General features: G+C 40.9%; 1 protein-coding gene across 4 annotated transcripts in view; it reads left to right on the forward strand.

Annotated features, from left to right (window-relative positions):
• Window positions 1-26,829, forward strand: part of scaper (S-phase cyclin A-associated protein in the ER) — a 111,083-nt gene that overhangs the window by 12,547 nt on the left and 71,707 nt on the right. For 2 of the 4 annotated variants that reach the window (XM_079858779.1, XM_079858780.1), the window contains exons 4-19: window positions 311-508; window positions 6,548-6,648; window positions 7,081-7,197; window positions 8,326-8,453; window positions 8,549-8,775; window positions 9,758-10,084; window positions 12,546-12,713; window positions 12,825-12,891; window positions 13,246-13,363; window positions 14,846-14,957; window positions 15,304-15,444; window positions 16,306-16,461; window positions 16,535-16,677; window positions 17,733-17,814; window positions 17,914-18,066; window positions 20,412-20,519. In XM_079858779.1, the coding sequence (XP_079714905.1) occupies window positions 311-508; window positions 6,548-6,648; window positions 7,081-7,197; window positions 8,326-8,453; window positions 8,549-8,775; window positions 9,758-10,084; window positions 12,546-12,713; window positions 12,825-12,891; window positions 13,246-13,363; window positions 14,846-14,957; window positions 15,304-15,444; window positions 16,306-16,461; window positions 16,535-16,677; window positions 17,733-17,814; window positions 17,914-18,066; window positions 20,412-20,519 (2,346 nt within the window). The remainder of the gene's footprint in view (window positions 1-310; window positions 509-6,547; window positions 6,649-7,080; window positions 7,198-8,325; window positions 8,454-8,548; window positions 8,776-9,757; window positions 10,085-12,545; window positions 12,714-12,824; window positions 12,892-13,245; window positions 13,364-14,845; window positions 14,958-15,303; window positions 15,445-16,305; window positions 16,462-16,534; window positions 16,678-17,732; window positions 17,815-17,913; window positions 18,067-20,411; window positions 20,520-26,829) is intronic. The other 2 variants (XM_079858781.1, XM_079858782.1) reach the window with 1 other exon arrangement.

Below are 26,829 nucleotides of genomic sequence, written 5' to 3' on the forward strand. Positions count from 1 at the left end.
GTTCATCATATAAAGCGATCGGAAATTTGGACTAAACTGCTTGATTCATGTGGGTTAGTTTTATGAACTTTTTGAAGCGTCAAAATGGTAGTTGCGTAGCTGTCTATGGAGGGACAGAAATCTCTCAGATTTCATCAAAAAGATCTTCATTTGTGTTTCGAAGATCAACGAAAGTCTTAAGTGTTTGGAACGACAGTGAGTAATTAATGACAGAATTTTCATTTATTGGGTGAACTAACCCTTTAATAGCAAATGGGGTTCATTTGGTCAAATAAAGGTATCTTGACAATTTCTTTTCTGCTCTTAACAGAACTTGGCGATAGACTGCAAAAATGCACCTGGGTTGATCCTGGACAAAGGATCTGAGAAAAGCCCCACCAAGACTAGACAGCCACGGAAGGTGGACCTCAGAGCACGATACTGGGCCTTCCTGTTCGATAATCTGCGGAGAGCGGTGGACGAGATCTACGTCACCTGCGAATCCGACCAGAGCGTGGTGGAGTGCAGGGTACGATGATCACACGCGTTTCTTCAACGTTTTTACCACTTAAAACAGGAAATATAACAGATTTATAATTATGTTGAAATATAATTCAAGTATAATTGTGTGTATTTTTGTGCTTGTGGCTGCATCTGCGCTCTCTGGCCACTAGAGGGAGTGGAGCATTGTGATAAACCTCTTCCTCTGCCTCCTCCTCCTCCTCCTCGCATTCCTTTTGTTTTCTGGTTTGTGTCAGAGAGGGGTTTGGTGAGAGAATTATCACTGCACCTCTCCAGGGCCTTTCTGGAGGGAGTGGAGATGGATGACATGTGTAAACAAAGGGCCCCCCACCCGCTCCTTCCGTGTATGTGTGTGTGCGGGGGGCTCGGGGTACGAGGTCTAGGTAATGTCCCAAAACACTTTTTCCACCCCAGGTTCTTTGTTTAGTTTTAGGAAAAGCAAAAAGCTGATTGCAAGACATGTACTTCAGTCAGCCACTATGACCAATAACCTCTCAGCACGCAACCATCGCAATAACGATTCGTCACTTCAAGTTGATCAACAGTGTTTTTGTGTCCGGTCGTGGTCTTGGGACCTGTGTCGGCAAACATGCGTTTGAACTGTTAGCTTTGGTTGGCAGAGCCCATGTCAGGGCACTCACTTTGTTTACCCTGGCAGGTATGGCGCCTGGCTGTATTTGGGCCCATCGTCCACACTTTACGCTGCTGGCTCTGATTTATCGATTGGCGTGTAATCTGGAATTATGCTGAGCGGGGTTCGGCCAACCGCTCGAAGCTAACCGGCCCCCTTTGTGGTTACCTTGTTGACAGCCGGCCTGCGCGAATGTGCATAAACACTCTGGCCGCTGTGTTGCCATGTCCGGCGGGCCTGTTCACACTCTCTGGCCCTTTGGTCTGAGTGTATATGTATGTGTCCATGCTCTGCTCCAGATCTTTAGCTCACTGCCATGTGACAGTAGGGGATTGTCTGTAGGCCTACAGTAGGAAAATGTTCCTTGGAGTTGTTGAAATCCAGGACTTTTCACATACACATAACCGCTCCTTTATGAAGATATAAATCTGTGATTCAGCACTTCATTGACTTGTACATCTTAATTTAAAGGCATTCAAAAATTACAATTTTGTCATATTAACCTTTTAACCTGTAAGATGTAATATTCTGCAGGACAAAGGTATATTTAAGTCAATGGCGTCCAAAACTTTCTCTTTAATAAAAATGTAAAAATATATTTAAAGATGATATGAAAGTGATTTAGCAAAGTATTCAATGGAAACTAATGAGAGCAACAATTGTTTTTATCCATCGCAATTTTATTATTTGTGACATTAGGCTGTGACTTTTTTTGTTAATGTTGTCCCTGCCCACATGACCTTGATGACATCAGCAGAGCAGAAAATTTGTTTCAGATTACTACATTTGGATGAACAAATTATACAAATAAACAACTTTAAATTCATGTTCAGTACAGCATTTGCCATAAATAATCTTAGCTTATTCATAAGTATCTTATTCAGTGCAAAGCAAAAAAAAATGTTTTCCAGTATTTAAAGGGTTACTTCAGGATTTAGCATTAAGCTTTGTATTAGTAGAAAACCTGTAGTATTTTCGAATTACCATGCTTTCCCCCCTCATATCCCCCTGAGAGGAGAGATTTATGTATTTTTTGTCTGGAAAAAATCCTCCGATGACGCAAAAATCGTCATTTTGCGTCATCGGAGGATTTTCTGTCCAGAGGCTAAAGACTACAGCCAGTAGATGGCGTTGTTCCGCATGTTTACAACCCGCCCATACAGGGTGGGATCTCACTCACAGAATGTACACAGTAGAGACCTGCGCGGGACACAATGTTCAGTCCCGCTCCCGCCCGCTCCCGCAGTGTTCAGTCCCGCTCCCGCCCGCTCCCGCAAAGATTTGTCATTTTTAGTCCCGCTCCCGCCCGCATCTGTGATATTATGTCCCGCTCCCGCCCGCAAATGCCCGCAAGACGGCAGGCAGCAGGATGGATGTTCACATTCTGTCTCACGAAAGGTCTTGGAAAAAAAATGCGTGCGCACATAATTCCTTACAGTAACTAACGCCAACAAAGATAAACATTAATCGGCCCAAATTTCAATAGGCTTAATTATCATGTAACATAAAAACAGCCTTAGGCATGGCCTACACACATAGGAACATTTGTTAAACGGATCATTTTTATCCTAGACTACAGGCCATTTAAACATTTAAAATGTGATCACCAAAACACGAAACGGTCCCATATTAGGCCTACGAACAGCATAATATTCACTAGTAGGCTACAGTAACCAAAAAAAAAAAAAAAAAAAAAAAAAATTTTATTCGATTAGGTAATATTATTATCTATCTAATATATATAATTATATATTAGATAATGTTAGAATGTTATTGCTGTCTATTTTGAGCTTTCGAGTTCGAACACGGAGCAGCGGGAAGGAATTGTCTCTAAACAAGTGTGCGTGAGATTAGGCCCCGCCCGTACTCCAAAGGACAACATCCACAAGTTTAGGCTGCTTAAAACGTTGTTATTGCTGCCAAACAGAATCTCCCTCAAAACTACAAATTATGTAGGCTACGCTACTTTAATCATTTATATATTTTACTTTACACTCATATTTAATTTGCGGGAGTGCAGCGTATCATCCCTCCCGCCCGCACCCGCAAGTGCACCTCCATCATCCCGCCCGCGCCCGCAATGACCTTTCAAAATTTGTCCCGCGCCGCACTGTTTTGCGTCGCAACCCGCGGGTCCCGCGGGACTCCCGCGGGAGTGCAGACCTCTAGTACACAGTATCAGCCGTCTTTCTTTGGAAGCTAAGCTAGCATGCTCTTGTTCTGTGGAGAAAGCTGAATAATAGGAGAAAGCTGAGTAAGTAGGGGTTACCATCTTCCTTTTCCCAGACTTGTCCGGCGGGCGAGACTGTTAAAAATGTCCGGGATTCAGCTTTTGCGTTCTGCGGTCGCCATTCATTGTTTACATGCACACCTCTCGTTTCAATCTAACTGAATTAATTCCGATTGGTGAATCTGACTGTAGTGTTTACATGAACGCTAAACAAGTGATCGTTTGATGTGCGTTTTACCCTTGCTAAGAAAATTTCCGCTCCTCCGTGAGAGATGCGAGACCCGGCGCGTCTCAGTAATGACGCACCGGCCTCGCGCCGTTCTCCCGCGGCCGTCAGCCTCGTCCTGCTCGCCACAGTAAACATGATGAATGGCGACTGTAGAACGCAAAAGCCGAATCCCGGACATTTTGGGTCTCTAAATCCCTGGCAAACTCATCACTTACTTAGGCTAGCCTTGTTGTTTTCAACTGTGCTCTCTAACCGGTAGGCGTGGCCTCCTAAGGCAGTGAAGCAAGTGCATTCTGGGAGTTGTTGTCTTTCATCCACATAAGCCAAAAATACATTTTCTGGCTTTTCTCAGTCTAGAAAGCTCCAAATTCAAAAATTTCTCCACATTTCTTCTACTTAAATGACCTATTTTAAATACACATTCATCTTCCCAGAGGTGAAGTATCCCTTTAATTCCACCTGTGTTTCTGATTCTTTATCCGCTTGCCAGTGATGGCTGGTCTGACACTCTTGATTTGGTCCGGTGGCTTGATTTATTTTCATATTTAAGTAACGCCCACATCTTTAACCCACAGCCCAGACAACTAATTAGTTCTTATCAGGTCTCTCCCTCGTCCCAGGCCTGATTTATGTCATATAAGCCCATGGATGAGACATCTCTCCTTCACTTGTGTGAATGTGTGTATGAGAGTTAGAGGTGTAATATTTCAGAATTTTATTTGTGGGGTTGAGGGGTCATTTAATTTTTCATTTGATCGAATAACCCTGTAAGTCCTAGTTAACATTTTAAAAGTCTTAAGCATTCTCCTGTCAAATGTCTTCAATAAGTCTTTCGAAATAAACTGAATTGCTTGCTAAATGTGTAAGGATTTTTATGGCACTCAGCTGTTTCCTGTCTGCTTGTTCTCTCTCAGCTATTGCATTATGGGTCAGCATTGTCCTCCACCATGCCCTGGTGTTGTTAACTAGCCCTAATCAGCAGGCCTGCTTCTGGACACATCTTTCACTGGGTCTGACTCCTCTATTAACTAAAAGCACTGTGGTTTTTTCCTCGATCGCCACTCCCCCATTACCGCCCATCAATCTCACACACACGCCTGTTTCACAGCATCGCCTGCCGTCCCCCACTTAATCCAGAGCATCAGTCATACCGCAGCCCCTGATCCTGATGTGTATGCACCTGAACCGTGTCTCAACGTACAGGAGGTCTGAGTATTCTCGACTACCTCACGATATGATGCACATTGCGATACATGTCAACACATTGTGATGCATTGCAACTGAATCCCAATTGAAACTGCACCAAACATGTGAGGAAAACACTGTGTGCCTGCAAGAGAGGGTGACTCTGCAGGATCAGTTTCAAACTCTGCTGTGCACTCCACTTTTATCCAGTATGGCGCCTCATAAAAGCGGCATTGAACCCTCTGAGAAATGCTAATTTGTACATAGATAGTCTTGCATAGCCAGACCTTCAGACTGACGGCAGAAGGTCTGGACTCCATAGCAGCTTTCATTGGCCAAGGACCACCCAGAGGCCGTCTTACTGACATGTCAAGCAACCAATCACACTTAGTTTTGTTCCACGTCTTGTTTAGGGGCGTGAAAATGTAACGTCAGTGTCCCCACAATAACAGGCCGGTGTGTAAAACTCTTTGATGCATTTTAAAGTGTATATGCGTGAATTTTGCACACTTCACATACTTTTAAAATCCGGCGTTCAGTTGATCCTGATAAGCACTCATTGTCACAGTTGTAAACACTATAGCATTCTTCCTCCATGAGGGGGTTTGGCATCACGGCAACGACACACGCGTCTCTCGGACATCCTGTAGAATTCAACCAATCAAATGACGACTTTGAAACTCCTGAGGTGTTTCTAGATAAGTGTGCCATATGCATGAGACGTTCAGCCAACGGTCCGTGGCATGATGTCCGAGGCCGAGACTAGGCTCTTGATGACGTTCTGCTATGTTAATAGATTTATATGAAATGATACAAGCACATAAATCAAGGCTGGCATCAAGATTTTGGACCGATTTCAACATCCAAGCAGGTTTCCTGTAATCTTAAGAGCCTGTGGTAGGTCTAGGGTTGTAGACCTGTTCTAATCTGTGTTGTTGCAAGGCTTTGCGACACTCTCTAGCGTCTTTGTTGGAGTCAAGGGATTCCCCAGAGTCCCCGCGGCGCTCCCAGATCGAATATCGGATGGACAATGAACATTTCGTCATTCGCTGCACACTCTTTGCCAGTAACTTGAAATGATTACAGCCTCAATCAGATTTGCCAGCCCCCTTTTGCAAAGCTAATTGGTAATTTCAGCTGCACCTCTTGTGGAAGACCACTGAGGCGGGAAAGAGCCGCAGCACTCTTTTTCTTTTTCTTTTTGTCCCCTCCTGGCATTTGTGAATGGGGTGTTTCTGAAGAGTGGGAGGGTGTGTGAGATGCGCTCCAGTAGCTTCAGATGCCCACTCTTTAGTAGAGACAACAGGGTGTAGGTTTACACCAGCTCCTCAGTGTGAACAAGAATTGGGGGCTCGTCCAGGAATCCTCTTACCTGAGAGTTCACTAGATTCTGTTCTGTTCTGTTCTTTCAGACATGCCACAAAAGAGACATCAGGGTGGGGGGACGATCTGCCCCTCTTGCATGGTCAGATCAGGCTTCTGGGGTCATAGCTTGATTTGTAGATGCTCTGTATTTAGTTGTATGTTTACAGGTTGTTCCAATGAAAATAGTTTGCCTTGACTAATTTAGGACATTTGTTGCCACTTGTAGCTCATAGATCAACCCATTTTGTCAGGTTTTTACAAGAACATCCTTTCCATTTATGAATGACTATGCCTTTTTTCGGGTTGGTTTGTGCTTAAGTACATATCAGAGTTGCATGTAATTCTGTAGTAAAACTATCTCATCGCGGCCTTTAATACTGACATCACACATGCTCTCCACCCCCAGGAGGTGCTGATGATGTTGGATAACTATGTCCGAGACTTCAAAGCTCTAATTGACTGGATCCAACTACAGGAGAAGCTGGAAAAAACAGATGCTCAGAACAGGTGATAACATGCATGCTTATGCAAACACACACACAAGGCCTTTCATGGTTATAACATACTCGGACCATGTACACAAACCTGCACCGGTGAGTCTTTTACACTGTAGTAGAATTGTGATCCTTTCAGCCTTTCAGGTGATTATTTCAGTGTCTCACTACTTGACATAATGATTAAGTGACTACAACACTAGTACATTGATAATGGAATAAAAACCAGAGCTTGAAAGCGAGAAGTTGTGTGTAAATTTGTACAGAACTCCTTAAAAATGCTCTGGACATATCCACAGAATTTGAATGTGCATCCTTTTGAAGCACATGTGTATTCCCTGGCCCCTTGCATGTTCAATATTTTTGGGAATTTTTCAGTTGCTAGATGTTTGGGCCCTGTTCTGAATCAGTACCTTCCTTTGAATGTATTTCCTTGTCCCTGCAGGCCCACTTCTTTGGCTTGGGAAGTTCGAAAGATGTCACCAGGACGACATGTGATGTCAAGCCCCTCGTCAGACCGGATTGTACCATCTCCTGGTGTTCGCCGTGCCCTCAATTTTGGGTAGGCCAATCCAGTCACATTGACCACACCCAGGATCACAAACATTTCTCTCTAGTACTCACAAGAACTTATCAATCCAAGACTTTAGCTCTTATATATTCTTACCAGAGGCAATCTAATCAAATGGACCATATGGTTCTGCCCCATATGCCATGGTAACTTGTCACAAAATTAAAAAAATATTTAAGTTATACAAAATCACACAACTATTGTGTTTTTGTCAGTAATTATTGCATATTTTGACAACATTTAAACTTCACAGACTTCGCTGAACGAGTGCATGCGTGTCAAATAGATGAAGCACAGTAGAATATGAGCGCAATAATTATGACTTGTTTCAATGAAAAAAGTTTTCACCTGTGTTCCCAAGGTTTACTTGCAATTTCAGACATGGTGTATATGCTTGAATCTGGCCTAAAACCATTATCCCTGCTAGCAACGTACTAATTGACACCATCTTTTCTGTTGTGGTGACTCTCAACTCCTACTAGAGGATCAAGAAACAAGGCTCCCTGCATTTTTAACTGATGGTGTGAAGGAAGACAATTGATAATCTGATTAAAATGCCACTGAATGTTCAGATGGAGAAATCAATGGCAGATATGATGCATATCTTGGCCTCACCACGAGACCGGAAAGACTACGCCCGTCTGGCAGAGGCTGGGAGGAGAAGGGGAATCGATCCGCAACGGCCTAAGCGTTTTGTTTAATGCAATTTTTGCTGGGTTCTCCTCAGGCCTGCGCCTGAGACTGTGGGGGGTGTGGATCTAAGTGTGGTTAAAGACTGCTGAAGCACGGGCATCCATGTCTGTATTACACTGTAATTGGATGCCTCAGGAAATGGATATCGATCAAGACGGAGGGCCCTCAGTCTGAAGTTTCCATTTTAGTTCCCAATATTTGAGGATGCCCGATGCAATGATGCAGAGTGTGTGGCACACTGCAGGCATGATGGCTACCCATAGAAAGTGGAACTATTTTAATTTATAGTTAAAATTCATTGATGTAAAATCATTTGTATTTCTTAAATTGTGCCATTAGCGATGAAGAACAACACTTGTATAGTGTCCACCTGGTCTTTTGAATCTGAGACCCCTGGTTTTATATGGTTTGTGTGTATGTTTACAGGGGTCCCCCTCCCACTTTGGCTGTGGCACGTTTCTCCCACACTGGACCAAGCTGGGCCGATCGGGTCAAGTCTTCCCAGTCCCTTCCTGTCCCCAACCAAAGTGTCAACATCCCTGTTGAAAAACCAGGTGAACTGATCTTCTCTATTTACAGTATTTTTTTTCAAAAACAAATATTTCTGTATAATTTGTGTGTTTATGTAAACATGTACGTTCATCCTTAGCAAAGAAAGATGCAGAGGGCTGGGAGACCGTGCAGCGTGGGCGTTCTATGAGGCCAAGGGCCAAGGTAAGCCCAGTTCTGGCCCATGTAAGCCCCAAAGACGACAGCGACAAGGAGAACCAGCGCATCCAGCCCTCACCCCAGGAAAAATCTCAGGAGATGAAGGAGCAAGAGCAACCCATACCCCAAGAGCAGAGCCAAGAGATGGAAAAGACCTCCGTCATTGAGGTACTGACGTCAACCAGCCTCCCTTCATTAATTATTCAGGGCCCACCATCGGATAGATATGAAGGCTCTGTAACATCAGAATGTTTTTGTTTGGTCACAGTGTGTTCATAGATACACTGTCCAGACAGAGCAGTATCAAGTGTACGAGCATCGATTTTGTACATGTTTATCAGATATAATGAGGTCTATTAAATATTGACAATACAGTGTCCTAGATTGCATTTGGGGAATATGCCGAAGACAATAGCTCTGCCCCAAAACCTAGTGAGCTGCAACGTTATCTAATTCCTTCTAAGGCAGCACCCTCACTGAATTAGAACATCATTAGTAACTGATTTGGAACGCTCTATGTAGGCAAAAACCCTTAGAAGTAGTGCTCCTTATGCGAAGTGCACAAGAGACTTGACCCATAATTGATTTCAGTGGAGTTTGTCGTTAGCATGTTGCTATGCTAACGCCACAGTACTCTAATTGGCATAAAATAGCACATTGTTCAGGATTAAATTAATCTTTTATCCACCATCTTGATTTTTTTTTTTTTTTACTAAGCTCATCACAATGCATTGTTAGATTGTCTTCTCCAAATAGGAAACATTGGATGCTGTCTTAGAATGTGGCCAAAATTTAATAGTGAGCAGAAAAATTAAGTTGCCTAACTTTTGAAACAGCCTTCACATCAAAAGCCTTGTCTTGAAATTCTTCCTCTAGGCAAGCTCGCTAGGGTTTTAAAACAGAGCATGTAGTTGAGACTGTAGTTACTCAAAATGACTTGTTTGGATGCTTGTGGTATTTGATTGTATGGTTCTTGGTATGCTACATGTTTGTTGTGAAATGCATGATGTTGTGTAATTATTTAGCATGCTGTGTTTCTTTAGTTGTGTTTGTTTTATCTGCCAAATGGTCTGTCATACAGATGCGGCAAGGAGTGCCTTGACATGCATGTGTTCATATTTGTGTATTCATCTGTGTGTACATTGCGCAGCCCCCAGCAGAAAGTATTGAAGAGCCAGGGCAGAGTGTCAGCGCCCCCTCTGAGGAAACGCCACCCCCCATTTCCGACCCCGTGCCACCCCCTACTTCTCTGCCTTCGCAGGCCCAGTGCCCAGACTTGGCTTCCGACCCAGGATCTCCTCCTGTATCCGTTTCCCAACTGGAGGAGCTGAGTACTGGGCAAGCCAAAGAAGAGAAGGGGACGGAGGGGTCGGTGTGGAAGGTCGCGGCACCATCGGCAAAAGCGGAGGCAGCGGTCTACATTCCCCTGGCAGTGATGACACTGGAGAGCATGCTGGACCCCACAGAACTTTCTACTGTGAGTGCTGAGAGACACAGGCCAGGGTCAGGACTGCCGCCTAAACAAAGTCAATCCCAAAAACCTCCAGGCTAGGCAGGGTTACCCCCTCCCTCCTCCTTTCTCTCAGCAAGTAGGGCGTATATGTGTGTGCGTGATGACTGGGGTGAGCAAGTATCCACTGTGAGTAGAGAACAGGAGGGCCCAGTGTTTTCAGAGAGTTGCCACAGTTGCTCAAGTTTTTATTTTGGGCTTATCAAGTGTCCCCTGCACCATTCAAACGACTTGACTGATTTTGAACCCATGGGCTCTCATTGACCTTGACCTCCCTTCGAGCCTTGACCTCCCAAAATTTTGCTACATATATCAAATATGCCACCAAACAGGCCCCTTTTCCACCAAAATGGTGCTTTTCTTTGACGCGGTGCATGGCTAGGGGATCTGCAGATATCTGTTGAGATTCGGCCCCCTTCTCCTCTGACCAATTACAGTATATTATTAGTTCTTAGTTCAAGAGGAATAACCAAATTGTCTGTGGAAAAGGGGTATCTAAATCTACATATACCAGATCGAAATCCAACTACAAAAATCACAATTCTGTTCAGCAACCAACCAGCTGCAAAATGTTTTGCTTGAACTTTTCTTCAAGTTCAAGACCATTGATTGATTTTGCTATTTGACCCACAGATGTATGCCAAATGACACCTAGTTTTTTTACACGAGATGGCTTTAAAAATGATATGGCAACTCCTGTTGTGGCGTTCCGCTTGTCTCCTGTCTCACCCTTTCTAAGAAACCTCCAAGGGATTAATTAAGGCTAGACCCACAGCATTTTCTATTGAGCGACCGGCTTCCATTTCTCAACGGGTGTTGGCCTCTGTACAAAACCCAGTCTGAAACAATGGAGATGGATGAGGTTTAAATGCTCAGACAGGAGCACAATCTCAGTCGTGTCGGAATCCGGAATCATTGCTTCCGAGGTCCAGACACCACCTCTCTGGGTGGGTCAGATAAGCCCTGCTCTGTTTAGACTCCAGATCTAAGACCAGCAGGCGCACTGTTGAGAGAAATCCACCTCTTATTATGCTTGTTAGCATGACGTCTGACACTGACCTCAGCGCAGCTCCGGGCGTCTCCATCTTCTCCCACGGTCCTTCTGAAATTGGCACTCTGCATACTGTTCACTCGTCAGGTTCTGAAAATGGGGGTCAAGTGTTGTGCCCTCTGATGGCAGTGGGTAGGATACTTTTTCCAAAATATTTTGGCAATTTACCAGTCATCACGAGTCATGAAGACTCACAGGTGCACCCATGGAAGGAATGTATTGCAAAAAATTGCCCCTCAACAAACCCCTCTTTTGTTACCACCCTAAAATCAACATAAACCCCTCTGCCTACAGGTAACTGTGTTTCAAAACACTAGAGCCACCTAATGTGGGCTTTACAGGGTATTTGGTCATCTTAAAGGAATAGTTCACCTAAAAATGAAAAATGAAAACCTTCATGTCGTTTTAAACTGTATTTTGTAGAACACAAAAGAAGATTTTTTTTTTTGTTTGTTTTTGTCTGCACAATGAAAGTCAATGGGGTCCAATGTTGTTTAGACCCCAGTGTTCTTCAAAATATCTTCTTTTGTGACACAAAATACGTGCTAGGCATGTGACCGTAGCAATGCCAAGCAATTCCAAATTAACACATTTTGTCAAGTGAACTACATATGTGGAGAGCGCAGTGAAGCGTTAAAAACCTCTTTAAGCCGTGACTATAGTAACATTACAACATGGCCTCTCATACCTTATTGCTTAAAGGCACACTATGCAAGATTTGTACCTTAATTTAACAGCTCCGAAATCATTTCGATGGTAAACGAACTCGTAGTAGAGTGAATCATCCCAATAGCAAAGCGGGGGGGGGGGGGGGGGGGGGATGCCGCTGGCAAAACCAGCAATGCAGGTGTGAGAGGTGGCGCCCCGCCAAATCTCGCAAGAATCACAACTTGCTTTACGGCACGATGTCACATACATCAACAACATGCCTTTAAATATGTTGTATCATACCAAATAAGAATACTATCCCATCTCCTCATCTTTATTGTGGCTGTATGCTGCATGATTTCGTTATGCTTCCCCTTGTGTGGTTTTTGCGATTGATTGTGTTTATGGCGTGTGCCTGTATTATCATTTCATTTGGTCTCTGTTTAGTTTCTTAAAACATCTTTTGCATTTTGTAAAGTTTTGTGGTATGCAGGCTTCCACCAAACATTTAAAATTTGATTGCATTAAATGTTTGAAATACAGAAATTCAAGTCTAGCCTAATTTCAGAGAAAGTGTTAAATTGATTGCACCGTGTCTTAATTGAAGTTGCCTGGGCATGTCCTCAAAAGCCTGATGTGGCTAACTTGGCGCTGTACTGCACGTTTCGTGCCTCTGTTTGGGGTGGTGACTTCAATGGCTCAGTGCGAGTTTGTTGTGCCTGTTGTCAGCCTCAATCCATGGCTGAAGTTTTGGCTAAGAAGGAAGAGCTGGCTGACCGCCTGGAAAAAGCTAACGAAGAGGCAATCGCGAGTGCCATCGCTGAGGAGGAACAGCTGACACGGGAGATCCAAGCGGAGAACAACGAACTGGAGACGGACAATGAAAGCGACTTCTCTGTAAGTCAACAACCCTAGTAGTAATGTAATTACAATGATATACATTTTCTTAGCTTTTTTAATGTTTTCTGGATTTAGTATCTTTTTTTTTGTTATTTTGCTCTCTTAAAGGCAAGTATCGGGAGTGGAAGTTGTGGCTTGAACTTAGACTGGAGCGAGATGTTAGCTGATTATGACGGTAATTATGTAATTAGCGTCTGCATTTGCTAAGTTGTACAGTAAGTCTATACGTTTTTTTTCTATAAGTATATTGTTGTTACTTCTGAAAAACATTCCTAAATAGCATGTCTTTATTACTTTTGACATATAATAACAATTGAATTACTACTTCTGTCATCTTTTTGTAAAAAACATTTTTACTGTTGACAAGCATTTTTCCTCTGGATATCATGTAATTTAATCAAATTACATAAACATAAACTGCTTTTCTTGCGAAACTGGATGCTGATAACCTCAAAATGACAGGTATGATATATATCGGTCTAAAACTTCTTGTAAATGTGTTATTGCATCACTTTGCTTTTTCTGACAGCTCGAGAGCCCTGGCGTCAGAGCACCTCCTGGGGCGACATAGTGGAGGAGGAGCCAGCCCGCCCACCGGGCCATGGCATTCACATGCATGAGAAGCTGTCCTCTCCTTCACGCAAACGGTAACACAGTCACACTGTCCCATTTGGTATAGAATAAGGTACCACTTTATTTAGATGGTCCACATTAGACATTCTGCTAACTACAAGTAAATTTGCAACTACATGTCAGATAGCAGCTGTCTGCTTAATATCTGCTAACACTTTATTTTGATGTTGAATTGACTATAAGTAATTTTGCAGTTTCATGTCAGCTAACTCTCATTGGATCAATGCTGGGTAGATTACAATTACAAATTGTAGTCAGTTACTGATTCCAAAGTACATGACAAAAATGTTAGTAATGTAAATGTAAAGTTTTAAAAAAACTTTTTTTTTGGTGTGTTTAAAATGTAAAAAATGTATATAATAAGCGAGTACATCATGAGTACATTTTCCAAACCGTGTTTTTGTCTTATCCTGAATCACTATGGTCCACCTATAGTGTTTATATTGGGACTATTTTAGACTGGTATGGGTCGTACCGCTGCGGAGTAGCCCAGTACCTTCGTGACTCGTCATAGACATAAACAGAGAGAAGTAGCTCCGGCTACAAAGTTCTTCCGCGAGACGCTTGCAGTTCTGTTTATTAACCGCTAGAGCGCCAAAAGTTACAGACTGCAGCTTTAAGTGACGTATGCAATTTCCATCACTAGACAGAATTGCAGAAATTGTGTTTAAAACAATTTTCAAATGCTCATTCCATCTTCTGTTGTTCAGGAAAACTGTAGTTCTGTTCCCAAACTCACACCTTTGTCACAGTGTTGTTATGTTAACTCAAACAAAAAGACTGCAATTCTATTAGGTGCCAATAGTTGCAAAACAAAAACACCAATAAACTGTAAAAAACAGAATTGTTAGATTTGAACTCAAATTCAAAATTGTACAATCCTTCCAAACAATTGTAAATTGTGAGTTTTTAACAATTGTAAATTTACGTTTCGCAGTTTTTACTTTTTTTTTTACTCTAAACATGCATTTCTAAGAAAAAATTCAGAACTGGGACATGAATTCACAGTCGCAAAGGGGAAAAAATCAGATTTGTGCGATGTGTAAACTCAAAACTTGCTACAAATTAAGTCAGAATTTTGAGAATTTTTCACTTTTTTTGTGTCTGAAATGGGTTTCTATTCAATTGTGATCCTACACTTTGCAATATTTAGTGATGCTGATAGCATTGTGCTCAATCACAAATGTAAAAATGTTATTCTTATGGCTCTCAATTTAATCAGTCAATTTAGTCGATTATATTTTAAAAAATCGATCATGCCCATTTACACACCAGGCATTCAATTTAAATCTTTTATCACCTTTTTGTAATGTCATTTGTAATGCTTTCATCTGCCATCTAGTGTAATGTCTTTGAAAACATCATTTATTTATATTCATTTGAGGGCATTGTTTAGTAAATGGATATTTGTGATTTCTAGTTGTGGTTAATTAATCTGAATATCATGTGAAAATGGATTGGCGACATCAAAATGAGTTTGCCTTGTTTGTTGTCAGAACCATTGCGGAGTCGAAGAAGAAGCATGAGGAGAAGCAACTTAAAGCCCAGCAGCTCCGAGCCAAACTGAGAGAGGAGAAGACCAACAAGCTGCAGAAACTCATGGAAAGAGTATGTTTTTCCCTTTAACACCTGTAGACACAGCTCATTTAGCCTCTCCTAGCCTGCCTCGGCCACAGGGGAAAATCATATTCGCATAGATGTTGAAAGAATCACTTAACAGCCATTTTAGTCGTTCAGGGTGATTCACTCCTGGTCAGACTCATAAAACTGATGTTGGTAAGAATATGTTTGTTTTTGTTCTGCTCCATTCTTGCATGAGGAGTGAGATCTAAGACAATATCGCATGTTTATATATCTGCACTTGAAGTGGACCACTAACATGTGTCATTCACACTCCTGACAAGTTTGACTTCGACATCACTTTGGCCGGATTTGATCTTTTCGTGCGTCTCAGGAGAAGGAGGTGAGGAAGTGGAAAGAGGAGCTGTTGGATCAGAGGAGAAAGATGATGGAGGAGAAACTGCTTCATGCTGAATTCAAACGAGAGCTTCAACTGCAGGCCATCGTGAAGAAAGCACAGGAAGAAGAGGCGAAGGTCAGCAGTTCCTAAGAGGCTAAAACTGATCAAACCGAAGTGATATCACTATTGCGATTGCACAAACTTGGAGATTTTCCTCAGAAAATGTTTAACCCTCTGGTGCTCTTCCCGTGTCGGTCAAAAATGACCGAATACATTTAAAAAAAAAAAAAAAAAAAAAAAAAAAAATTATATTTCGATAATGTTTTTTATTTAATTTTTTTGTACTTTTAGGGGATTTTATGGTAGTAAATTATATTTACACTATATTTATAATCCATGTATTAACCTTTTTAGCATAGACCTGAAAATTAAATTTCCAAACTGTCATAAATCTTGAATGCTTTAGAGCACAGACTTAAGTTTGATCTCTTTTCAAAGACGACACTTGGCAGATTATTGCTCAAGTGAAAAAAGTTCAAACTTAAACTTAAAGTTACAGAATTTTATGTTTATTGTTATGAAAAATGTGTAAAAAAATATTTTCAATTTTTATATGAAATATATATTTTTAAAAACATGTTTTACTCTCAAACTGTGAGAAAATCAAAGCCATAAATCTAAACAAGTCGTGTTCAAAATTTGAGCCTGACATCTCAAAAAATGAGCTTTCAGTAAGATTTTGTTTGGCCGCACTACCAAAAGTTTTACTAGATGAAATTCGTCTCCCATTCATTTCCAATGCCGTCATTTTTGACGAATCCTGTCCCTGATGTTTTTTTGTTTTTTTTCACATTGCAAGTGCCAAAACCTTTACCAAGTTTGGTACAATTCCGATGAATTTTTTTTTTTTTTTTTTTTTACTTTAAAATTTTAATGTAGTTCAATAAGAAATCTCTGTGCTTAGCATATTTTGTTTTATGTTGGTGATTTGTGTAGGTGAATGAGATCGCGTTCATCAACACTCTGGAAGCCCAGAACAAGAGGCACGATGTTCTGGCTAAACTAAACGAATACGAACAACGGCTCAATGAGCTGCAGGAGGAACGCCAGCGGAGGCAGGAAGAAAAACAAGCCAGGGATGAAGCCGTTCAGGTATGGAACTAGTCTCTGTGTTCCCCTTTTTTGTTTGCGTGCTTTAAATGTGTAACTGTGTGCTCTTTTTCAGGAGCGTAAGCGGGTTTTGGAGGCGGAGCGACAGGCACGTGTGGAGGAGCTTCGGATGAAGAGACGGGAACAAGAGGCTAGAATCGAGCAGCAGAGGCAGGAGAAAGAGAGGGCGAGGGAAGACGCAGCACGAGAGAGAGCCAGGTCCGCATCATGTCCTGCCAAACACACCAAAATACTGATTCAGCAAGACACAAGGCCAATGCTAAAGACCCAGAAGAATAGGCTTTGAGGAACTGCCTGGTTTAGGGAATGTTTTAATGTGTAACTCTTAACCAAAATATACACTACAGTTCAAATTAATAATTCTATTCAGCAAAGGCACATTCAATTTATTAAAAGTGACCGTAAATTAAAACATTTTTTACAAAAGATCCAATAAATGCTGTTTTTTAAAACTTTCTATTCATCAAAGAATCCTTAAAAATGTCTTAGTGTATGTTGGTTCTTGCATCAGAATCACAATCTAAACTATAAGAGGAAATTGTAACTAAATAATGCATAAACAATTTTATTAATTATAATAATTTAAGTTTGAATGCTTTGAGATCTATATGGGATTGATGTCATGTCTTTTTGAATGTTTCGTTTTCTTTAGCTTTTTAAAGAGGCCATTTTATGCCTTTTTTTCTGATTTTGCTTTTAGGGTCTATTAGAATAGGTTTTCATACTTAAATGTTAAAAAAAAAAACACACACATTAGTTTCCCCAAATTTTACATTGTTGCAGCACCTCTCTTCTCAGTCTGTCAGTAACGCTCTGTTTAGTTCCTGTCTCTATGAAGCCCCTCCTTCTGAAAATGCGTGTGTGCTCTGATTGGTCGGCTGGATCAGTGTGTTGTGATTGGTCAACCGCTTTGAGCGTGTTTGGGAAATATCACGGCCTGTATCATAACAGTGAGTTTCTAACACAACTCACCAGGCCTTGCCCCTTTATTTTGCATGTGTCTTGGGTGGGAGTTTTTTAAAAGAGGAATATTGTGACATGTTTGTTCCTGGATGAAAACTCAAGACTACAATCAATGCGTTTCAGGGAGTTCAGAAACAGTGCGCACTGATATAGAGATCTCCCTTTGGGGTGACTTTGTAACTTTGCAGACCTTTTTCATGCTTAAACCACAACATTGCACAATAAAGAAAATTGAAAATATATTAAAAAAAAATTGCATAATAGGGTCTCATTTAATATACACACTACAGGGACCGTGAGGAGCGTTTGGCTGCTCTCAGTGCTGCTCAGCAGGAGGCCATGGAGGAACTACAGAAGAAAATCCAGATGAAGGTAATTGATCATAATCCCATATCTGACACCATTTTCAGTGTATATCCCCTTTTCCGAAAACCTCGTACAATACTGCTCGCATGTGGAACGTGTTTTCAGCATGACGAGAGCAGCCGGAGACACATGGAGCAGATCGAGCAGAGGAAAGAGAAGGCCGCCGAGCTGAGCAGCGGAAGACACGCCAACACGGACTACGCTCCCAAACTCACCCCTTATGAGCGGAAGAAGCAGTGCTCACTCTGTAACGTTGTGGTAGGTACTGCATTATGAGTTTCTCTCTGATCACTTTGATTGGTGTTAATATGTTTAAGACCGTTGAAGTGGGGGCGACTAGGAATACTGTCCCAGGAACATTTGGGACGCTCCAGACAACGATGGGCTATCTGTCTTTGCTGCTTTGCTAGGCAGAGTACATAAAACCACAGACTACAAGGTGATTCAGAGGATTTTCATAGAGAATGCATGTAAATGAGAATTTAACTGCATTCATTAAACATGAACTCTAGGCGGAGATTAATAGCTGGGCGTGATTATGCTTTTCAAGCGACAGGCAACAAATCTTTGAGTGGCCGCATTTATCTCTGACGTGCCCAGCTTTTACTGCAACTGGGGCCAGACACCTTGGAGCTTCAAACTGACATCAGATTAAGCGCTGGGGAGAATGAAATCTTGTTAAAAATGTCAGATGACCTTGGCCAGGCTCTGACACCAGAGATCATCTTTAGGTCAGCAGGAAGCACTCTAGCTAATGACATTATACACAGACTGTCCTGTGTGGGCTCAACTCCAGTACTCAAAGGAGACAAACAACACAAGCATCCAGATACTGTTGTCCTCACCTGCCATAGGAAAAACTTTCCTACTTTTAAGTTTAATTCTGCTGCGAATTTTTCATTTAGGTCACTTTAATGCAAAGCCACTTTCAGGTTCAGTCCCCTTAAAGCAGGAAAAGGCCATCATTTACTCGGCGTCATGTCGGTTTCCTGCCTGTGTGAGTTTCTTTCTGTATGGAACACAAAAAAAGATTTAAATTTTTTACCATTCAGTTCATATAGATTCATTTCTCCTTATCTTTATGTAATTTTTGCAGTTTGAAAGTTTTGGACCCCATTGACTATAATAATATGGGCAAAACCATCAAAAAAAATATGTATTTTTTGTTCCACAGAAGGAAGTTGTAAATGTGTTTGAACAATATGATGGCGAGTAAATTATTTTTGGGTGAACTATTCCTTTAATTGTTTTAATCATGTGATAGTTTCTTTTTTTTTTTTGAGGTGTGAACCCACAACCTTTTACGTTATTGGAAAAGTTCACCTCAAAATAAAATTGTCTGCTCAACCTCATATCATTGCAAACCTTCAGTGGAAACAAATAAAAAGTTGAAAAATCTTCCCATTCAGCTTGTGTAGATTAATTCCAATCTACTTTTATGTTTATTTTGCTATTTGAAAGTTTAGGACCCCATTGACTTACATAAGGACAAAACCATCTAAAATAAAATTATTTATTGTTCCACAGAAGGAAGTTGTAAATCTGTTTGAACAATATGAAGGCGAGTAAATGATTTTTGAACTATTTAATTGTTTTAATCTTGGGCACAATAATGATAGTTTCTATTTTGAGGTTTGAACCCACAACCTTTTAGATTATCGGATCATTTACTCAATCTCATATCATTGCAAACCTGTACGATGTTTATCTTCTATCTACGGAACACAAAAAAGGTTAAAAAAACAAACAAAAAAAAACTTTCCATTCAGCTCTTGTAGATCAATTTCAAACAACCTTTGTCATTTTTGGCTTACGTTAGTCAATAATGGGTTCATAATATGGAAAAAACTAAAACATTCTTCAAAATATCGTATGTTTTGTTCCACAATAGGAAAGTCAGTGAAATGTATTTTGGTGAACTATTCCTTTAACTGTCGATCAAATGCACAAAAGTGATCACCTTTTCTGGGGTTTGCAACCTTTTCGGTTATTCACTCAATAATGAAAATTGTGTCATTTACTCAACCGCATGTAGTTCAAACCCTATTTATTTCTTGTGTGGAACACAAAAAAGAGATGTTTTGATGGTGGTAGTTAAAGATCGGGTTTGAACCGTCAACCTTTTGCTTACCAGCTCAGATCGTTTAGCACTTAGCTTAACCACCCCGGTTTCTCACGGCGAACAGAACCATTACATGAATAATAGAGACATTCAATGGAGTAGGATTCTTCTATGCTTTTCACATGACCTCTTGAGTTTTCAGGACAGGTGAGCTGCTCTACAAACTCAAGAGGTGATATTCGAGCTGGTAAAAACAGTGCTTGGGGCGCTGATACATTCGAAAAGGAGTCAAAGCTCTTTTATTATTAGTTATTCGTCAGATTTTCTAGTTCTTATGAGATGTGTCTGTCAGCTCTGCAGATGTCTGTCAGGATCAAGGGATCATATTTAGCTTTAAAGGGTTGGAACATATGTCTTGACACCTGAGAACTGTCAGTCCATGAATGATGCCGAAATGTATTGTGTGGTATGTTTCAGGCCCATGGCTTTATTTTTGGCGTATTGCCTCTTGTGATCTCCGGCCTGTGCGTTTGTGTTGCAGATCTCCTCTGAGGTCCACCTGTTCAGTCACATTAAGGGTAAGGGGCACCAGCAGGCAGTGCGGGACAGCAGCAGCATTCAAGGGCGGGAGCTGTCGGACGAGGAGGTGGTGAGTTTACCCCACTAAAAACACTGAAGAAACCAGGGTTCAACCCATAGGAGTTCATAGTGAAACTGCAGAGAGTCTGTAAGTTTGATGCATATTAAATGCATAAATTACATTTGATTAAATATATAATTAAAAAAAAAAAGTTATTATAAAATGCCAAATTTAGGATTTTTTTTTTTACTATTTTAAATATATATACATTGATTATTATATATTATATATATATAGTAGTAGTATTGGTATCCCTCCTTTCATAAAAGATGCCATTAAACAAATATTTAAAATATAGGCTACTGTCTTTGTTGTTTCTATGTTATTTTGGAGATTAAATGTGAAATTATTACAATATAGAAAATATATTAAAACCTTTAATGTTAGGTGCGATTAATCACAATTAATTCCAGACAAAATCTGCTACTAATTATTTGTTTTAATCGATTGACAGCACTAATAACAGTAATTCTGGATTGAATTGGTTTATTTGTCGTTATTACAATTCTTCCCCCAAAATGTCTTTTTTTTAAAAAAAAAATGTAAATTATATATACAATTATTACACATTTGTTAAATAAAAACAAAATATACCACTTAATTCTAATCTTACATACAAATATGAATCATTATATTTATTAACAGTTTAAAACATTACTTGAAAATGTATTTACTTCATGTGAAAGATGTCACTCTTGCTTATGTTTCTCACAGACACACAAACAGCACGCACACACATTCAACTTCATTTTTAGGGAAGACGTTTCATTTTATGATTTTGCACATCATTTATCATATCTGTAAAGGTTGAGAGGATCAACACCAACTTTCCCATATTTTTCTTGGTTTGTGGGACCATAAAAGGCTCCGAGCGAATCAACACTAATAGTGTTTGTGTATATGGCGCGGGGTGAGATCACCCTGCCTTGTCTCCGGGCTTGACTGAGTGCCTCTCCCCTGAACGCGGCTCGTTAAATGCGGGATCTCTCACCGCAATATGAGATTGGCTTTCACACTGGGCTTCTTTGTACGGCTGACAACTGTTGGTGCTATATGTCGCACCTTTGGCCCCTGGACCTCCTTCATTCAAACCTTTTTCTCAGCGAGTAATATTTAAACCCCCAGTGCTGCCTCTAAATCATTAGCCTTGGCCGCGGCCACCTATTTCTCTGCCTGACAGTGTGATAAACACACAGTCAAGCCACCGCGCCACGTCTCGCAAGCGTGCGACTCGCGTCAGGTGCGGCTGACTTAATGAGGTCTGTCCGAATTGTAGAGCTTGATGTATTTAATTGAATTAACTGTTCACACGGAACTAGTTTTTAAACAGCGTTCGTTTGGTTTACGCACAAAAGGAAACCGTTTACCTGTGATTTATACGCCACGATCTGTAACAGTCAGCGGAATTAACAAAATTGGAAACTTCAGGGTGTCTGAACTGTAAATTTGTCCTAGAGTTCATTACCGTGTCCTTGGCTCTTATTGGAAAAGAACACACTACTTATTTTTTCTTCTCTAGGAGTTTATAAGCAATATATGTCAAAATGTGCAATTTTGATAATTCATTCACAGTTGCTGCATTTTAAGGAAACCTGGCCACAGGACTTGTTTGGATAGTCTTGCGATGGACGCTCCGGTGCTCCTTATTTATGTCTTTGCTCATTTTGGTGTGCAGTATTTCATTCACACAACCGCCAACTATTTTCCAGTCGGCACTTCCATAATTCTTGCCGTTATGAAAGATTTTTAATTAAAACTAAGATGGTTGGCTGAACCGTGCAGAGGTCACAACGTAGTTTTTCAGCGGAAGCGGGTCCAGAGCCTCCGTCTGTCCTCGTATTTAGTCATATTTCGCTATTTGAAAGACTCTGGAGTTAAATTGAAAATACAGCGATTATCAACAGCAATGGATCAGTGTGGCTGCAGGATACTTGGATTGCCTCTTGGACTCTATATTATCCTTTATTGGTTGTCATCTGTTCTGGTTTAATGTGATATATCGCCGCTCTAGGCCCGTTGTGTTTGACACATAGGAATTTTATTTATCCTCAACCTTTGACGCCAGATCAAGAAGAAACACAGCTGAACGTTGAGTTATTCATGCTAAAATATCACAGTTTTTCAGAGTCATGGGCTAGTCTAGTGGCTGGCACACAAGTGCTCATGAATTTAAGTCAAGACTTGTGTTGTATATTTTATATATAGGTATGTATTCAATAGAAATATATTATATTGAACATACTGAATATAAAACATAATATTATAAACAGTATTTAATATATATATTAGGGATGTTAATTTAAAGTCCCCCTGTTGTCAATCATTTTATCCCTTAAAACTCATCTTTGATCACCAAAATGACTTTTTTCCTTGAAACATTTTCCGTCATGCCTTAAAGTGCCTTGAATGTAACTCTACACCCCTGCCTCATTTAGTATACGTGGTTCTATGAATATGCAAATTAGCCCTGCCTCCACTCACTCACACCAGCTCAGAGATCCACTCGTTGACGATCACACGTTGATCTGATTTGTTAAAAGGTAGTTTGTGACGTCAGAAACACCAGCGATTTTCAAACCACGTATTTGAGTCTGTCTTTGGTTCACTGCCCGTAGACATAGACATATAACAACATTAAAACCTTGATTTTCACCACAGGGGGACTTTAGTAATTAGTTAATTATGGAAAAATAATGCAATTATAATAATTAACGCACCCGCCCCAGGGGGTGCCCACCTTCGAATGGCATACAAAGTTCATCTTACATTTCATACGGTTGATTGGTGTAGATTGGTGAAGAACATGAAGCAGGGCAACAACTCACTGCATGATGGACCCTATAAAATGCAGGTCGAATGCCCCTAAAATTCAAGATATCAGGGCAAAAATAAAAACATGGCTGTTGTAGTCTAAAGTTTGTGTAATAAATTCTGTTGAATTAAATCAAATATTTATTTTTAAAGATATTTTTTTGTAATGTCTATATATGATTTTCTTATTTAACACAATAATGACTTTATCTTTTGCGGGTAACTTCTCAGCCAAATTTGATGTGTGATTAATTTGATTTAAAAAATGTAATTTGACAGGCCAGTATTTTATGAAATTGCAAAACTATTAATTATTATCTTAATGATAAATATTGCATTTAATATATTATGCTTTTTTTATTTATACCACTAAACAAAATATATAATTTCTTTCCTTCAGTGTTATAATTAACACAACAAAGTTATTTTATCACCCTTGGAACTCCTTTCAAAACAAAGACGTCATGTCACATGATGCATCCAATGTTAGAATGTAATCCTGCAAGGGATGTACAAGTCAAGTTTTTTTGTGTACGTCGTTGGTTTGTTACCTTATACCTTCTGTCATTACATTGTACCTGAATGACAAACAGCTGTCTGTTTCACATTGGGGGAAAGACATCTTTTGCCGGGTCTTTTGTGTCACACAAAAGAGTGGAGGATGGGACATGTATCACTGTGACAGTGAGCGCTTCATCATGGCCCCTGAGCATCGGTGGAGGTGTGATGTTTGGAGTTGTCTCTCATTACGCCCCACAGAAAGCACTGTGGTTTTTTCGGGTGTTCTAGCCCACAGGCTGGTTTCTGTCACTTTTTTATGTCTCTCAAATCTCCTATTGTCACCATGTGCATTGTGCAAGTGGACACCAGTCCATCACCTGTCCATCGAATTTGATAGGTCGTCATATGCCACAGTGTCCTTTTACTAGAGCATACATTTTTTATGTAGTTTTTTATGCACAAATATTTTTGATGAAATCTAAGAGCTTTCTGTACTCTCCATAGACACCTATGCAACTACCACTTTTGAATTAGAATTTTCTGAAGTGACTCGATTAGATTTATATGATGAACAGATTGAATTTAGGCTTTTATTCACATATAAAAATTGATCAGCGAACATAAACCGAAGCTCATCCAAACCTGATTAACAAACAAGAACAAACATCTTGCTGAAGCTCAAACGTGCTGCGTAACACGAGAATGAACCTTATTGGTTCTTGCAGAAGCTCAAACGTGCTGCGTAACACGAGAATGAACCTTATTGGTTCTTGCTGAAGCTCAAACGTGCTGCGTAACTCGAGAATGAACCTCATTGGTTCTTGCTGAAGTTCAAACGTGCTGCGTAACATGAGAATAAACCTCATTGGTTCTTGCTGAAGCTCAAACGTGCTGCGTAACATGAGAATGAACCTCATTGGTTCTTGCTAATGCTCAAACGTGCTGCGTAACATGAGAATGAACCTCATTGGTTCTTGCTAATGCTCAAACGTGCTGCGTAACACGAGAATGAACCTCATTGGTTCTTGCTGAAGCTCAAATGTGCTGCGTAACATGAGAATGAACCTCATTGGTTCTTGCTAATGCTCAAACGTGCTGCGTAACACGAGAATGAACCTCATTGGTTCTTGCTGAAGCTCAAACGTGCTGCGTAACACAAGAATGAACCTCATTGGTTCTTGCTGAAGCTCAAACGTGCTGCGTAACATGAGAATGAACCTCATTGGTTCTTGCTAATGCTCAAACGTGCTGCGTAACATGAGAATGAACCTCATTGGTTCTTGCTAATGCTCAAACGTGCTGCGTAACATGAGAATGAACCTCATTGGTTCTTGCTGAAGCTCAAATGCGCTGCGTAACATGAGAATGAACTTTATTGGTTCTTGCAGAAGCTCAAACGTGCTGCGTAACACGAGAATGAACCTCATTGGTTCTTGCTAATGCTCAAACGTGCTGCATAACATGAGAATGAACCTCATTGGTTCTTGCTAATGCTCAAACGTGCTGCGTAACACGAGAATGAACCTCATTGGTTCTTGCTGAAGCTCAAATGCGCTGCGTAACACGAGAATGAACTTTATTGGTTCTTGCAGAAGCTCAAACGTGCTGCGTAACACGAGAATGAACCTCATTGGTTCTTGCTGAAGCTCAAACGCGCTGCGTAACACGAGAATGAACCTCATTGGTTCTTGCTGAAGCTCAAACGTGCTGCGTAACACGAGAATGAACCTCATTGGTTCTTGCTGAAGCTCAAACGTGCTGCGTAACTCGAGAATGAACCTCATTGGTTCTTGCTGAAGCTCAAACGTGCTGCGTAACTCGAATGAACCTCATTGGTTCTTGCTGAAGCTCAAATGTGCTGCGTAACACGAGAATGAACCTCATTGGTTCTTGCTGAAGTTCAAACGTGCTGCATAACATGAGAATAAACCTCATTGGTTCTTGCTAATGCTCAAACATGCTGCGTAACACGAGAATGAACCTCATTGGTTCTTGCTGAAGTTCAAACGTGCTGCTTAACACGAGAATGAACCTCATTGGTTCTTGCTGAAGTTCAAACGTGCTGCGTAACTCGAGAATGAACCTTATTGGTTCTTGCAGAAGCTCAAACGTGCTGCGTAACTCGAGAATGAACCTCATTGGTTCTTGCTGAAGCTCAAACGTGCTGCTTAACTCGAGAATGAACCTCATTGGTTCTTGCTGAAGCTCAAACGTGCTGCTTAACTCGAGAATGAACCTCATTGGTTCTTGCAGAAGTTCAAACGTGCTGCGTAACTCGAGAATGAACCTCATTGGTTCTTGCTGAAGCTCAAACGTGCTGCGTAACACGAGAATGAACCTCATTGGTTCTTGCTGAAGCTCAAACGTGCTGTGTAACACGAGAATGAACCTTATTGGTTCTTGCTGAAGCTCAAACGTGCTGCGTAACTCGAGAATGAACCTCATTGGTTCTTGCTGAAGCTCAAACGTGCTGCGTAACACGAGAATGAACCTCATTGGTTCTTGCTGAAGTTCAAACGTGCTGCGTAACATGAGAATGAACCTCATTGGTTCTTGCTGAAGCTCAAACGTGCTGCGTAACACAAGAATAAACCTCATTGGTTCTTGCTGAAGCTCAAACGTGCTGCGTAACATGAGAATGAACCTCATTGGTTCTTGCTAATGCTCAAACGTGCTGCGTAACATGAGAATGAACCTCATTGGTTCTTGCTAATGCTCAAACGTGCTGCGTAACACGAGAATGAACCACATTGGTTCTTGCTAATGCTCAAACGTGCTGCGTAACACGAGAATGAACCTCACTGGTTCTTGCTGAAGCTCAAACGTGCTGCGTAACACGAGAATGAACCACATTGGTTCTTGCTAATGCTCAAACGTGCTGCGTAACACGAGAATGAACCACATTGGTTCTTGCTAATGCTCAAACGTGCTGCGTAACACGAGAATGAACCTCACTGGTTCTTGCTGAAGCTCAAACGTGCTGCGTAACATGAGAATGAACCTCATT

The sequence above is a fragment of the Squalius cephalus genome (assembly GCF_949319135.1).
Source record: "Squalius cephalus genome assembly, chromosome: 23".
Lineage (NCBI taxonomy): Eukaryota > Metazoa > Chordata > Actinopteri > Cypriniformes > Leuciscidae > Squalius > Squalius cephalus.